Below are 12,076 nucleotides of genomic sequence, written 5' to 3'. Positions count from 1 at the left end.
GTAGTACAGTATTTCACAGTAACTATAAGAATAAATCTTTCTGTGCAGTTAGTATCTTGATTCAGGGCTTAAAATTACTTCTAGGGTTTACTACTTCAAGATAATTTGGAAATATACAGGACAACAAATAAAAAAACCTAACCTAAGTGTGCTGTAATGTGGTTGCACTAAATTGCCAGGAGGCAATTACATGCTAATTAAAATTTAATGTAGCTTTTCTATCTCAGAAGAACTAGTATCCAATGACGTATTTGACATTCAGGGACACATTTCAAACAATGACACATAAAGGTAGAGAAGTTTTGAGCATGGCGTTCCAAATACACATATTGGTGAACTAGCTTACATTAGATAACTCTCTCCTTTTGCTGGTTACCTGCACAGTTACACCAGTCATCAACCCAGATATCAAATACAGATAAAGACATGCAGAAAATCTGACACATTTATAATATTAAAATTACTTCCAATCAGGTATTTTAGATATGATCATTCTGATCTCAAATGATTGCATCCACCCCATTGAATGCCTAGGGAAGAACTTCAAACATGAAGTACCAAATACCGTACTAGGTACAGATGTAATTAATTATGCGTGAATTCAACAGCAATTAAAAAAAAGCAGTTAAACAGATGGAAATAAATTCCAATGTATACAAAAAGCCAAAAATTCCCCCCAACATCAATTTTCGACAAAATCTTTTTACCCCATTTGTCTTGTCTGTCCTCAGACACACTTCATTTTGAGTGAAAAAAATCAAACGTCTCCCAGATTTAGACTACCAGAGAGGGGAAAAAAGCCCACATACTTCATGCAGGTGAAGAGGAAAAACAGTAAAGGAGAAAGACAGGGAAGACAGGAAACTGAAATCTATCTGCATTATGCAAAAAATTAATTATGCCCAAAGTGAACAGGCAATTAAATTTATTTTTATTATGCTTGGTACTTTATGACCCCAGTACTAAGACAATGATCTGATTGTCCCTCCACTGAACGTATCTAACTTTGCAACATATCAGTGAGGTTTAGAGGTACTTATTTTACTGATGGAGAACTGAGCCATAGAGAAAGAATGCTAACTGGTGTACCTAAAATTGGACAAAAAGCCTGGACAAAACAGGAAAAAAAAAACAAGTTGCAACTTTCAAGTCTCCCCCTTAACCACTCCTTCATTTCATTTATGTCTTGGTTTAGTTAAAAGTTATAACAACATTATCTTCCAAACTGACTCTCAGTTTGTAAGATCAGGTCTCACGTTAGATTAGATCCTTCTAAAGAAAACTGACCATTACCTGAGTATCACGGCCTTGGAAAATAAGAGTGACATATACCTTTTTTTGCCTACACATTTAGATTTGTAAGCTATTAGCACAACTTAAACCTGTATTTTGAATCGGTCCAGCACTCTGAGTTATTTTGACAAATATAAAGAAACTATGAGGATATCTTTTTATTTGATACAGTTATGCAGAAAGGACACACAGAAAGGACTGCATTTGGCAAGAGTTTTGTGCCATCTGTTGATTTGTAAACATTTGTGAGGTTGTAGTTGCACTTTCTGCAGAAGCAATCCTACGTCCCACACTATCAAGGTTGAGACTTTTTTTACAGTGCTTAAGTCAGTTGGAGCCCAGTTCCTAGGCTATCTTACAATGACTGAAGGTTCCTAGTTATTCTACATGACAATTGCTAGCGTTAACAAACCATTTATGTTTGCTTTTATTAGCAACTATTTCTGAATAATCAAGCTGCTGACCTGCTACTGGGGTGGGGTGGGAAGTACATTAAATAAATAACTACAGAACAGTCAATAGTGTAATCATCAGTACCTTTTAAACACATTTCAAGGAATAGAACCCATGGTAGAAATAACTAGAAGAACAGCTGTGATCTGTATTTTTTCCATGGTAAACACAGGTAACTAGATTGAGCCTTCTGTCCTTCAAATAAAATTTATGTTTGGTATGGCTGAAATACAGTTGAAGTAATTTGTGGAAGTGATGGTAATAAACACTCAATTTAATTTTTGCTACTGGATAGCATCTTCTCTGGGACAGGTTACTACTAAGGAATTGCAAAGAGTAGCAATATGAACACGGGCACGACTACAAAAGACGCAACACAAGCGCTGCTCTCTGGTACTGGCCAGAACAAAAAGGCAAAAAGGCAAAATGAAAAAGCTTTATTGCTGTTCATACTCATTTCAGGACAGCACAGAAATGTGACTAGGAGGAAGAAAAAGCAATAAGCAGACAGAAAAACAAATACCCCCCCCCCAAAAAAACCAAACAGGAAGTGTTCTATGTATTTGCACCTTAACAAACAAGTAACAAAGCAATGAAAATGGGACTTTCTTCCAGTTCTGTATAACTTAATCTTGTCACTCTCTCTCATGACAGAAAAGAAAACATCTCCTCTGGCTTGTCCAAAATTATACATGTGCCAGTTGACCAGCTGACAGCTGCTAAACAAAAAGTTACTGTATAATAGTCCTGTATTTACCTCAGTGGGAAGATTTGATTTGAGATTCCTTCTACTTGCATCCAACTGGCAATTTTCATAAAGCCTGTAGGAAATTCCTTTGATATTGCTATACCTTTTTCAAGTTTGATTAAAATCAGCAGGTCAGAAGTTACGAACAGGAAGAAGTGACAGAGCAACAGGTCTGATTTTATGACTATATAGAGTGCATTAGCTGGAAGGTATTTAAAAACAACCCTCTAAAGGGGACCTTTAACGATGGACAGATGACCGTTCCACCTGTCTTCTGAAGGAATTTTACATCTTCAGCAAGGGAGCAATAATTGAAGAGTTGAGGAGGTATCTTTCAGAGTAATCCTTCCAGTAATCCTATCTTCTACTAATACGTTAAGCCACTTAAAACTAAATGAACAGAAGAAAGGTACATCTGTTCAGCAAAACAGACATGCCTTGGAGAAAATGCAATCAACTGACTTTCCATCTTGTAGATTTTCTGGTTGTAATTAGACTCTTAACTTATGGATCTAGTCTTATTGTACAGAGTTATAATTATAATCCTTGTCTTTGGAAGCTGAGCAATACATGCACATAGTACAAGATCAGGCTGAAATAAGCAGAAGCAAACTTATCTTTAGCTACCTTCCTTCTGGGAAAAGAAAGTAACTTGCCTGGCATCTCCAGTCGGGTACGCAAAAAGCTGATGCAACCAAAATGAGACTCTGCTTCTGAAATGTAATTTCTTATTTATATGATACAAGCCACACAGACGTCTATCAGATCTGAGATATGAATTCCAAGTGTGTGACTTCTGGTTCTTTTTGCCAACCGACAAGATCAAAGCTTTATTGCATCTTCTTCTTGAGTTCCTTTCTTTGTTTACCATTCTGACATGATGAGATACACCATTCATTCAGTGAACACTGCAGATAAAAATACTGAGAAACACGCTTGAAGATGATGCAAGGAGTGCTAAGTTCAACAGAACCTTAAAAAAAATTCTTCAAGTTGTATTAAGTAGTTTAGATATAAACAGATAAAGCTGGCAGTTTTAATAGCTCAGGGTGAAGTAGGAGTAATGAAAAGAGAGGGTATGTTTCAGCACTTCTGTGTTTTTGTTCAGCAATACTCTACATAACAAGCTAGACAAATACAATTTCAAGTAAACACTACTCTATCATTTTTCTGTTTTAAGATACTTTGCTAGGCTTAACCTTCCCCTACCAGTATGGGGTCTTTGTTTTCAGAAGTCTAAATCAGGGGGCACTGAGCAACTACAAGACTTTAAAATTCCTGTCAAAAAAGTAACACCTTTAATGCCAAGAAATCAAATGGAATAACTTAAGGGAGAAATGTGAGGATGTGGGATGCAATACATTTTTTTAATTAAGTTCCTCTCACCTACAAAGCTTGCTGATTTAAAAAAAGTACTGCTAAAATTTCCACCAATTCAGATTGTGTTTCTATACAAAAATTTCAACTGTCACATTCTATTTCCTCATCTTTCTTTTTAATCTGAAAAACTTCATTTCAGAAGAATGTTCTAAACAGTTCAAAAGTTGCACCAAGAAGAAATAGGATTTCAAAATATGTTTGCAATGGGAAATCTTAAAGTCAGGAAAAGAAGAGATGAGGCTGCTGCCAGTAGGCGTTTCCAGAACCAGTCTAAGAGCACACAATACAGCTGAATAAATCTACAGCAGGGAACACAGTGCAAGCGTCACAGAAGACAATTAGGACTGATGCAACTAGAAAAAAAATAAGTTATCCTCAGACATCATAAAATAATTTTTTCCACTTCTCTTAATGTACTAATCCAGTAACTAATCCAGTGTAATCCTGTATCAAATTCTTTAAACATGTCAAGGATCAGAAAAATTAGAGCTTATCACTAATCAAATACAAAATGTAACACCAAAATATTAAATATTAAAAGATGTTACCACTAGGAAAGTATCAATTTGCAAAATTAGTTCTGTTGTCAGGTTGTTGCTTCCCATTCCTGACAAAGGCATTCTGAAGATTTACCAGTGTTGCAATGGGGAAGAGATTATCAAATTTTATGAAGAAAACTGGCTTCCTTAGACATCCTTCCCCAGACAGACTCACTTCACTGCTGCTGTAAGCACTTGCTGTATTCATCTGTGGCCGAGACAGAACACCCACAGTTGCTAAGTAACATGTCTTAGCTTCATCTCAATTTTGCCATTTGCCATTTGGGAATACTTGGATGGAACCTAAGGCTCTTTTAATAACCTTATCTTTTTTTCCCCTCTCTCCTTTTCCAAAGATCTGTAGCGCACTAATTAAATAGCATCACATGTCAAGTGAGAAAACAAGCTTCTTCCAACTGTTTTATGAAATGTGATGCAGTAGAATTTTCAAGGACCAGTCAATAGTTTTTCTTTAAATGCACAAATCAGCCTATAGAGTAGTATAACTTTTAGACAGATTAATTCTGTTTCGATAATCTTCTACCAAAAAGATTTGTCTCCTAAGTTTGCACACTATGCCATCAAAAGTCAGAGCTAGCAAAATACTAGAAAAAGTGAGGGGAGTGAGGAGTGAGAAGTGGGGAGAGATATTTTCTTCTCCTGTACTTTTCTAAATACCTGTGTTTCTTCTGAAGATGAAATATATATTTGAGTGTTTGCATGTGCTAAGAAATGACTATGACAGTGTCACTGAAATCCCACCGAAAATTCCAACCACTGTTCTGCCTTTTCTCCTTTCAAGGCAGCAAGAACAGAAAGGAGAAGAGATGCTAACAGTAACAACAATAACGAAAATTTCAAACCACAGCACAGTTTCTGATACTCCTTAAAGCGTATTATCCGGATGTGCTAAGTGAGTGACTACCCACATGGAATTTACTGGACGGGGGGAGGGAACACCCACAACCCAAAAAACTCTCCCAACCCCCCCACAGCCTAGAATCCACCTACTTGACTAGAGGACTGCATTTGCAGAACTGTCATCTAACCCAGTGATGCTTGCTATGAAACAATGCCTTACGGGACAGTAGCCTGCACCCCGCCACATGGTGGTTCTGCACATTTCAGATACAGAGATATTCTTCAAAAGAAGAAACAAGTCTTCCAGACCTCTAGCAGCATGAGCACCAGCACAGCTATGCAGCTCTATCTTAAATAGCTTATACAATGTTCACACATACCTCAGAATGAATTCTTATGAACTCTCTCCTGATGTTATTAAGCAGCATTTAAGCATTAAGAAGTATGCCTGATTGTCTTGTAATATGAACTTTACTACAAGAACTGTATGCAGTATCATTTCCCTTTGGACTAAGTAAGAATCAGGGAAGCATGTGAGGAAAGGATGAAATTGTAACAATTAGGGGCAGGCTCTTAGGATGAGAGGTATAAATACAGCTATACTTTTATGAAATACTAAATAAATGGAATCAAGCATGCACTTCAGGCTACAGCTATTCAAGTCATAGCCTTAAATTGATCAGGGAGAAAAAGTAGGTGCTCATTTAACTGTTCAAAATGGCAGATGATAAACCCAACTAATGTTACACATACACCCCAAGGGTACAGATTAACAAAATATTGATCTAACAGTAATCTAGCTATTGCAATTTCTCATCTTGCAATATGAATCTTGATAAAAAAGGGGTCAGCTAGAGAGTTTTATATTGAACTCCTAGAAATAAGAAGTCCTAAAAGATTTCAAAGCAGTATCAGATTGCCAAGAGAAACTGTTCACAGAAAGAGACTTTCCATCTTTATTTCTTATGTAAGTCAATCTAGCAGAGGGTTTCTTGCTCTACAGTAGAATCTTCCGGGGGATTTTCAGCCAGAGTACATAGCAAGAGAGAAATCAAGAAAGAACTGAGAAGTTTACGTGTACAGAAACTACATAATCTATTCTAGGTCTATTAAGACCTTCCTTTTCGTCTCAGAATTTTCTGTATCAGAGAGGCATACATCAATTGTATCTCCAAGGAAAGAGATGTTTTAGAGACATTTCTAAATATCCCTAAGAAAATATGAGTCTGAGAATATCATCTTGCTGCAAAACCCAGAAACAATTACTCCTTGAAAGGAGGAGGACGTGGTTCTTCCCTTTCTATGAACATAAACGTTGCTGTTGTACCTGAACTCTGGCGCAAAAGTAAATTCCTGGCACAGCAGTCGGAGAGCCTCAGAACTTTTCTTAGGAATCTTCACAAAGAAAAAGTATTCCATGAGTTTAAAAGATGGCATAACTGGATTCCCCAGCCTCAGCTGGAAGTAACATCCCCAAATGCCTTGATAAGGGTAAAGGACAGAGACTATGTTCCATGCCTGATCTTTTCACCCATTTCACAAGAGAGGGTCTGCTGGGATGCTTATGACTGACATACTCAAACACTGTCTCCCATCTAGATACAGTTTGGCTTAAAAAATGTTCTGCATCATCCAACTGCAAGAGTAAGTCCCAGAAATCTGAAGAATACTTTTGGCAACATGTCTTTGATAAAAAGCTTCACTTCAGTTAGTCATTCTTGTAAGTTCTTATTGACTTAGGTACTTCCGAAGAGTGTGGATTTCTGTGATCAGTAAACCATAAAGAGCTTTAAAATTACTCCAAGAAAGCTGGTTACTTAAAAGGATGATCTCACCTGGATTGACCTTTCAATCCCTGGTCTCTATAAATAAATTGTTATAACTACTAAGTAGCTGACTTTTATCTTTTGTGTGGTGGGATGACCAAATGGCAAGATCCATCCCAGTGGTAAGATACCTCTACTAGGAATCTGAAATATTTCCTGTAAACTATATGCATATTGTTGATACTACAAAGCAATATGGACTTCTAACAAAAAATAATGAAAGTGAAAAACCTCTGTACTCTAAAGACATTTCTTCTCCACAACCAAGAAAGAATCTACCTTTCCAGAACCTCAATATCCTACAGATAGGTCCTTGAAGAGGAAACAGAAAAAAAGAAAATTATATGTGAAGTGTCCTCCTGACCTTCCTTTTGTACACAGCATGCTCTGGGTATTCTCAGTCCATGTTTCTTGCAAAAAGAGAACTGCAAAATAAAGAGCACAAAGATGTTTTATCAGATAAACAAAGACTTCTACTTTTCACCTGAAGGGACCACAGATTTCATAGCAGATCTAGGCCAACTTAAACTTCCCGAAGTATTTCTTATGTGTTGACTTAGGAGGATCTTCACTAATGACCCCAACGAGGCTTGCAATTATGTAAGATGCACAAAAAATACTCTGAAAAGTTATTCCTGTCTTTTAACCTCTCATCCAGTATTATTATTTTTAATTCTTTTCCTGTGGAACTCTTTTCAAACAAGACTATCAGTCCCAGTTTGCACTAAGTCACAATGTCAACTGTGCATGAAGCTGGCAATGAACTTGTAGACAAAAGGAGGAAGTCAGCATCTTTTTATTGATGCAGCAACAGGTGATACTGCAATCCACAAAGCAGAACTCTGTAGGCTGTAATAATAGAAATGGCAAACCTACCAAGCATGAAGGCATACAGCTGTCAAGCATTCTGTGCCACTTCTCCTTAACAATATTCGAGGTCTTTAAACATTCTAGAATCTATCTTAAAAGGATATAGGAACCAACACTCCCCTGTATGGTAACACTGGGGAAAAGAACGGAAGAGAGGAACACTTTATTTACTGGCTATCTTTGTTTGCTGCTGGCAAGGTGTTAAAAGTAGGAGGGATGACAAAGAATGTTCTTGCAGACAAATGACTATATACCCCAGAATGTTTAGCAGGGCTGACTGGTAAGATCACAGGCACTAGCCTGGTGGACTAGAGAAATACATCTAGAGACATGATCCTCTTGAGACCCCTGCTGCTCAGAAAGAGTGGGTCCGGAGTCCCACTTCTACTGCCAGGGTTGCCTCCATAAGGGGAAAGCAGGTGGCATGCTCTGATGGAAGTAAACAAAAACACATTTCTTTCAGCAATAAAGTTATTGTTTTGGTTGCTTCTGCAGATCTTTAAAAATAAACAAACAAGACATTACAAATTCATGAAGTACTGTGAATCTGCATGAAAGATCAAGCCAGCATTCACAGTAGTATACAATACCAAAAGAGGAGCTGCCAGTTGAGGTTGACTGATCTATCATTTGGCACTGATTTTGCCAGAATGGTCCATAAAATGTTTTCTAGAGAACTCAAAATAACTGTACAAAAACATCCCTAATTTTACCATTGGGGGGGGGGGGAAGATGGCAGTTGAAGCAACAATCCAGAAGCACCATCATCACAAACAAGAAGAATTTATGCAACTATTTTGTATGTCTTACAAGGCTTGTTTTCCTAAACTCCATATAAAATTATATAGAGAAAAAGGCACTTGTGTAGGGTCACTTAGGACAGGGTGATCGCCTATGGTAAAGTTCCATCTTTTTTCTCTAGAATGCTTCCTAAGCGCCACCTAAAAAGTTAGATGCCAAAAGTAGGCAGTGTGAATAATACTCAAGAATGTTGCCACTGACAAGTGGTATCAAAGCCTCACAGGAAAGCTGTCTTGACCTCTGAAGATTTAATCTTAACTGTAATAGCTTAACCCCCAGGAAGTCTGCCAAATGCAGAAAGCAGATGGAGACTCTCTGAAGAAAGAAATAGGCAATTCAGTAAATGAAAACCTCTGTACTACAAAGCATGAACTGTAAACAAGGTACTTTATTTGTGATTCAGAACTCTAGCTCTGTATTTACCAACCACTAGAAAAGGCACAGTAGATCCAGCCTATTGTATTGTGGGAAAGAGTATACTTTGAATTAAGAATTCTACACTATATCCCGATTTTGAAATCCTGCTGAAAACAGAAGATCACACTGTCTTCTCTTTCATCTACCGAGAATTTTTTTTTCCTTCTGATGTTAAAGCTTTCTGATTTATTCTGAACAAAGTTCCTACACAGGTTGGCTTTTGCCTGCTGAACCAGCAAGCCACAATGCTTTCTTTCTCTAAGGAAAGGACTGCAGATTCACCTTATTCCAAGTCCTCAAGGGGTGAATTTCTCTTTCAACAACTGCAGACATCAATATACATCAACTGTCTCCTCTCGCCATGTGCTGGCACACACCACAGCTGAGCTGTTTCCTGATCATTGTGCAGACAGTAACTCCAGATTCTCCTCATGATTCTGCATGTGTGACAATCCCTTTGTCGAGTTTGCACTTGTCATGATAAACAGATCAGGTCAGTTTATGTACCCAGACGGTCAGTATTAACCTGGTCATACTCACTTGTCACCTGAACTACTCAGAGACCTTCTCAGGGAAGAATTTCTCTAAATAAAGAAGATGTTGAAGAAAGTTTAATAGAAGTAATTGAACCAGATAACCTCCTGAGGTTTCTACTAACCTGAATATTCTTTGAAAGTTGTCACTAACATCTTGAAAAATCTTGTACAGCCCCAGTGAAGACTGTTTGAACAAAAAACTACTGATCCATGAGAGGTAGTAAAAAAGCGTGTTTGTTTTGAGAGAACAAGCGTTCCTATTTTTTTTTATTTTCTCCTCTGCAATAAGGCAAATTACTGCAAATCTTTTAACAATATTCAAGATTGCAAACGTGTCAGGGAAGCGTTAAAAGTTCTTTTTTCCTCTATTTGTGAAAAAAACAATAACAAAGCATCCCAACTCATCCAGCTATGACATTTTGTTTCTGAAAAAGGCTTCGCTAAAGAAGCCATCTAAAAAGATGACATGAAGATGTTAAACAGCAATACTACCAACCTTCTAAAAATACTAGTAGCACTTCTCCACGAATGATAAAACCTTCCAAGTATCATAATGGCAATGAATGGGTGTCAAATTGTGTTGACTATCAATACAGAAGTATTGGTACAGAAAAGGAGATTCTTTTCTAGAACTAAGCCCAGATTAAAGGTTTAACTTCTCCTTCTCTTTTAGCAGAGGCTGGATTACTAATTTATTCTAGTACTGGTCCAACAAAAGAAGTGGTTATAATAATAAAAGTGTCTACAATAGTAGAAGTCACGGATAATGCTTAATTTGCTTAAACTTTTTCATTCTGTTTGTAAGCTAGTCCAGCAATAGGTCTTCTTTCTATATCACCATTCACATATATCATCATCCTTATATAGAGAGAAAGGATGAGATTTTGAGTGAACCCTATAGCTATAATACTCAGCAGTGTTTCAGTTTTGTCTGGAAGAAGCCTTCATCCCATGTTGGAGTGTTTCCCACCTAAAAAGAGCGATAGGCAATAAGAATTTACCTCAGACTGGTCAAGTAGTATGCTCTTCCTCTTCTGCAGAATTTCTGTACCACCTTTTTTTTAACTGAATATTTATTGGGGGGGGGGGGGAGGGGGGCCACTGTCCTGTCAAATAACTTTCTCTCTGGAACTACATCAAAACCAGCAGGCTGCTATGCTTCCTGATGGACAGTATTAGGATATTCTCTCCAAAATGCCACCAAGAGAAACAGATTTTACTTAGTGTCTTTTAGCAGAATTCTCACATGACAGTGACCGGAAACTGCTTCCTCTGCTATTCTCAGTGAGTTTGTCAACCAGAACCTTAATGAATTTTCTCATTCTCCATCTCAGAGTAGTTACAGAAAAGAACAATCCAGTGGCTGTACTTTTTGCTAGGGCTGCATATTTTTTGATTCATAGTGAGACCCAAGTTTAATACTACTTGATTCTCCTTATCATGTAGAGCAAAATTTGAGCTAGGATTCCCCTGATTGGCAAAACTGTGGGTTTATTCTTTAGAGTTTAAGCATGTTTGAGATACTGACTTCAAAAGGGGCACTTAAGACACTTTTGCTTTGTTCAGTGGAGATCCTTTGTTGTGGTCAGACTGTGTTCAGCCTACAGTCAGAGTACCAGATTCTAAACCAAGAGATCCAAGAACTGCCATCAGCTTTCTTTCTCAACTGAGATGCAGCGGGGCTGACACTGCTGGCATGAAGCAGCTCTGGTTCACTTTGAAACCGGGCAAGGAAGATGGAGGGTGAGGACAAGCGAGCACCGAGCTTGAGGGCCTATTCCTCTGCCTTAGAGTACTGTTGGTAACTCCTTATTGCCACAATAACCACAGGAGAAAAGCGGAGGAGCTCCTTTAGTCAGTTCAGATTTTGTGGTCTTTTTTTTCACTCCTATCCAGGCAAGGAAGGGTCACTTCTAAGTGAAGGATGTTTTCCAACTGAGGAGCTGCCAGCACTTCTCTAAACCACTCTTCTTAAAGTTGAAAAAATCCTGTTCCAGTCTGAACACTTTAGAGGACCTGAGATTTCTCGGGGGTGGGGGGGGTGTATAATGTATACATTCAAATTTAAGTAAGGACAAAAATCAAGTTTGTTTCTCCTTTCCTGTTTTTCTTTCAATCTGCATCTTACTGAGTGTACTGAGACAGTGAAAAGGAAGACAGACCTAAAGGCAGTAAAGGCAGTAAGGCTGTATATTCAGACTAAATGACATTGCTGAGACAGAACCACCTCATAGCACACCATAACTTCCACATATTTATAGACCTTTCTCACCATTATTCTACATGGACATAGATTTCTGTAAAATCAACAACAACAAGAATGCTTTCCAAACCAAAAGTAGCAATATTCTT

The 12,076-nt window shown here is 37.8% G+C and overlaps 1 protein-coding gene across 17 annotated transcripts in view; it reads right to left on the bottom strand.

Annotated features, from left to right (window-relative positions):
- ATF7IP (activating transcription factor 7 interacting protein) overlaps window positions 1-12,076 on the bottom strand; it is a 114,987-nt gene that overhangs the window by 72,641 nt on the left and 30,270 nt on the right. For 3 of the 17 annotated variants that reach the window (XM_026069122.1, XM_026069124.1, XM_026069123.1), the window contains exon 1: window positions 7,465-7,499. The exons of 5 other annotated variants lie outside the window; for them this stretch is intronic. In XM_026069122.1, coding sequence (XP_025924907.1) covers window positions 7,465-7,484 — 20 coding nt within the window. In that variant the 5' untranslated portion in view covers window positions 7,485-7,499. Of the gene's footprint in view, window positions 1-7,464; window positions 7,526-12,076 lie in introns of those variants that run through there. 9 more of the 17 variants (XM_026069107.1, XM_026069108.1, XM_026069125.1 and 6 more) reach the window with 7 other exon arrangements.

This window comes from Apteryx rowi, unplaced genomic scaffold (genome assembly GCF_003343035.1).
Source record: "Apteryx rowi isolate R43461 unplaced genomic scaffold, aptRow1 scaffold_287, whole genome shotgun sequence".
Lineage (NCBI taxonomy): Eukaryota > Metazoa > Chordata > Aves > Apterygiformes > Apterygidae > Apteryx > Apteryx rowi.
The sequence above is the reverse complement of the archived record's forward strand: the minus strand, read 5'-3'. Positions and strand labels throughout refer to the sequence as shown.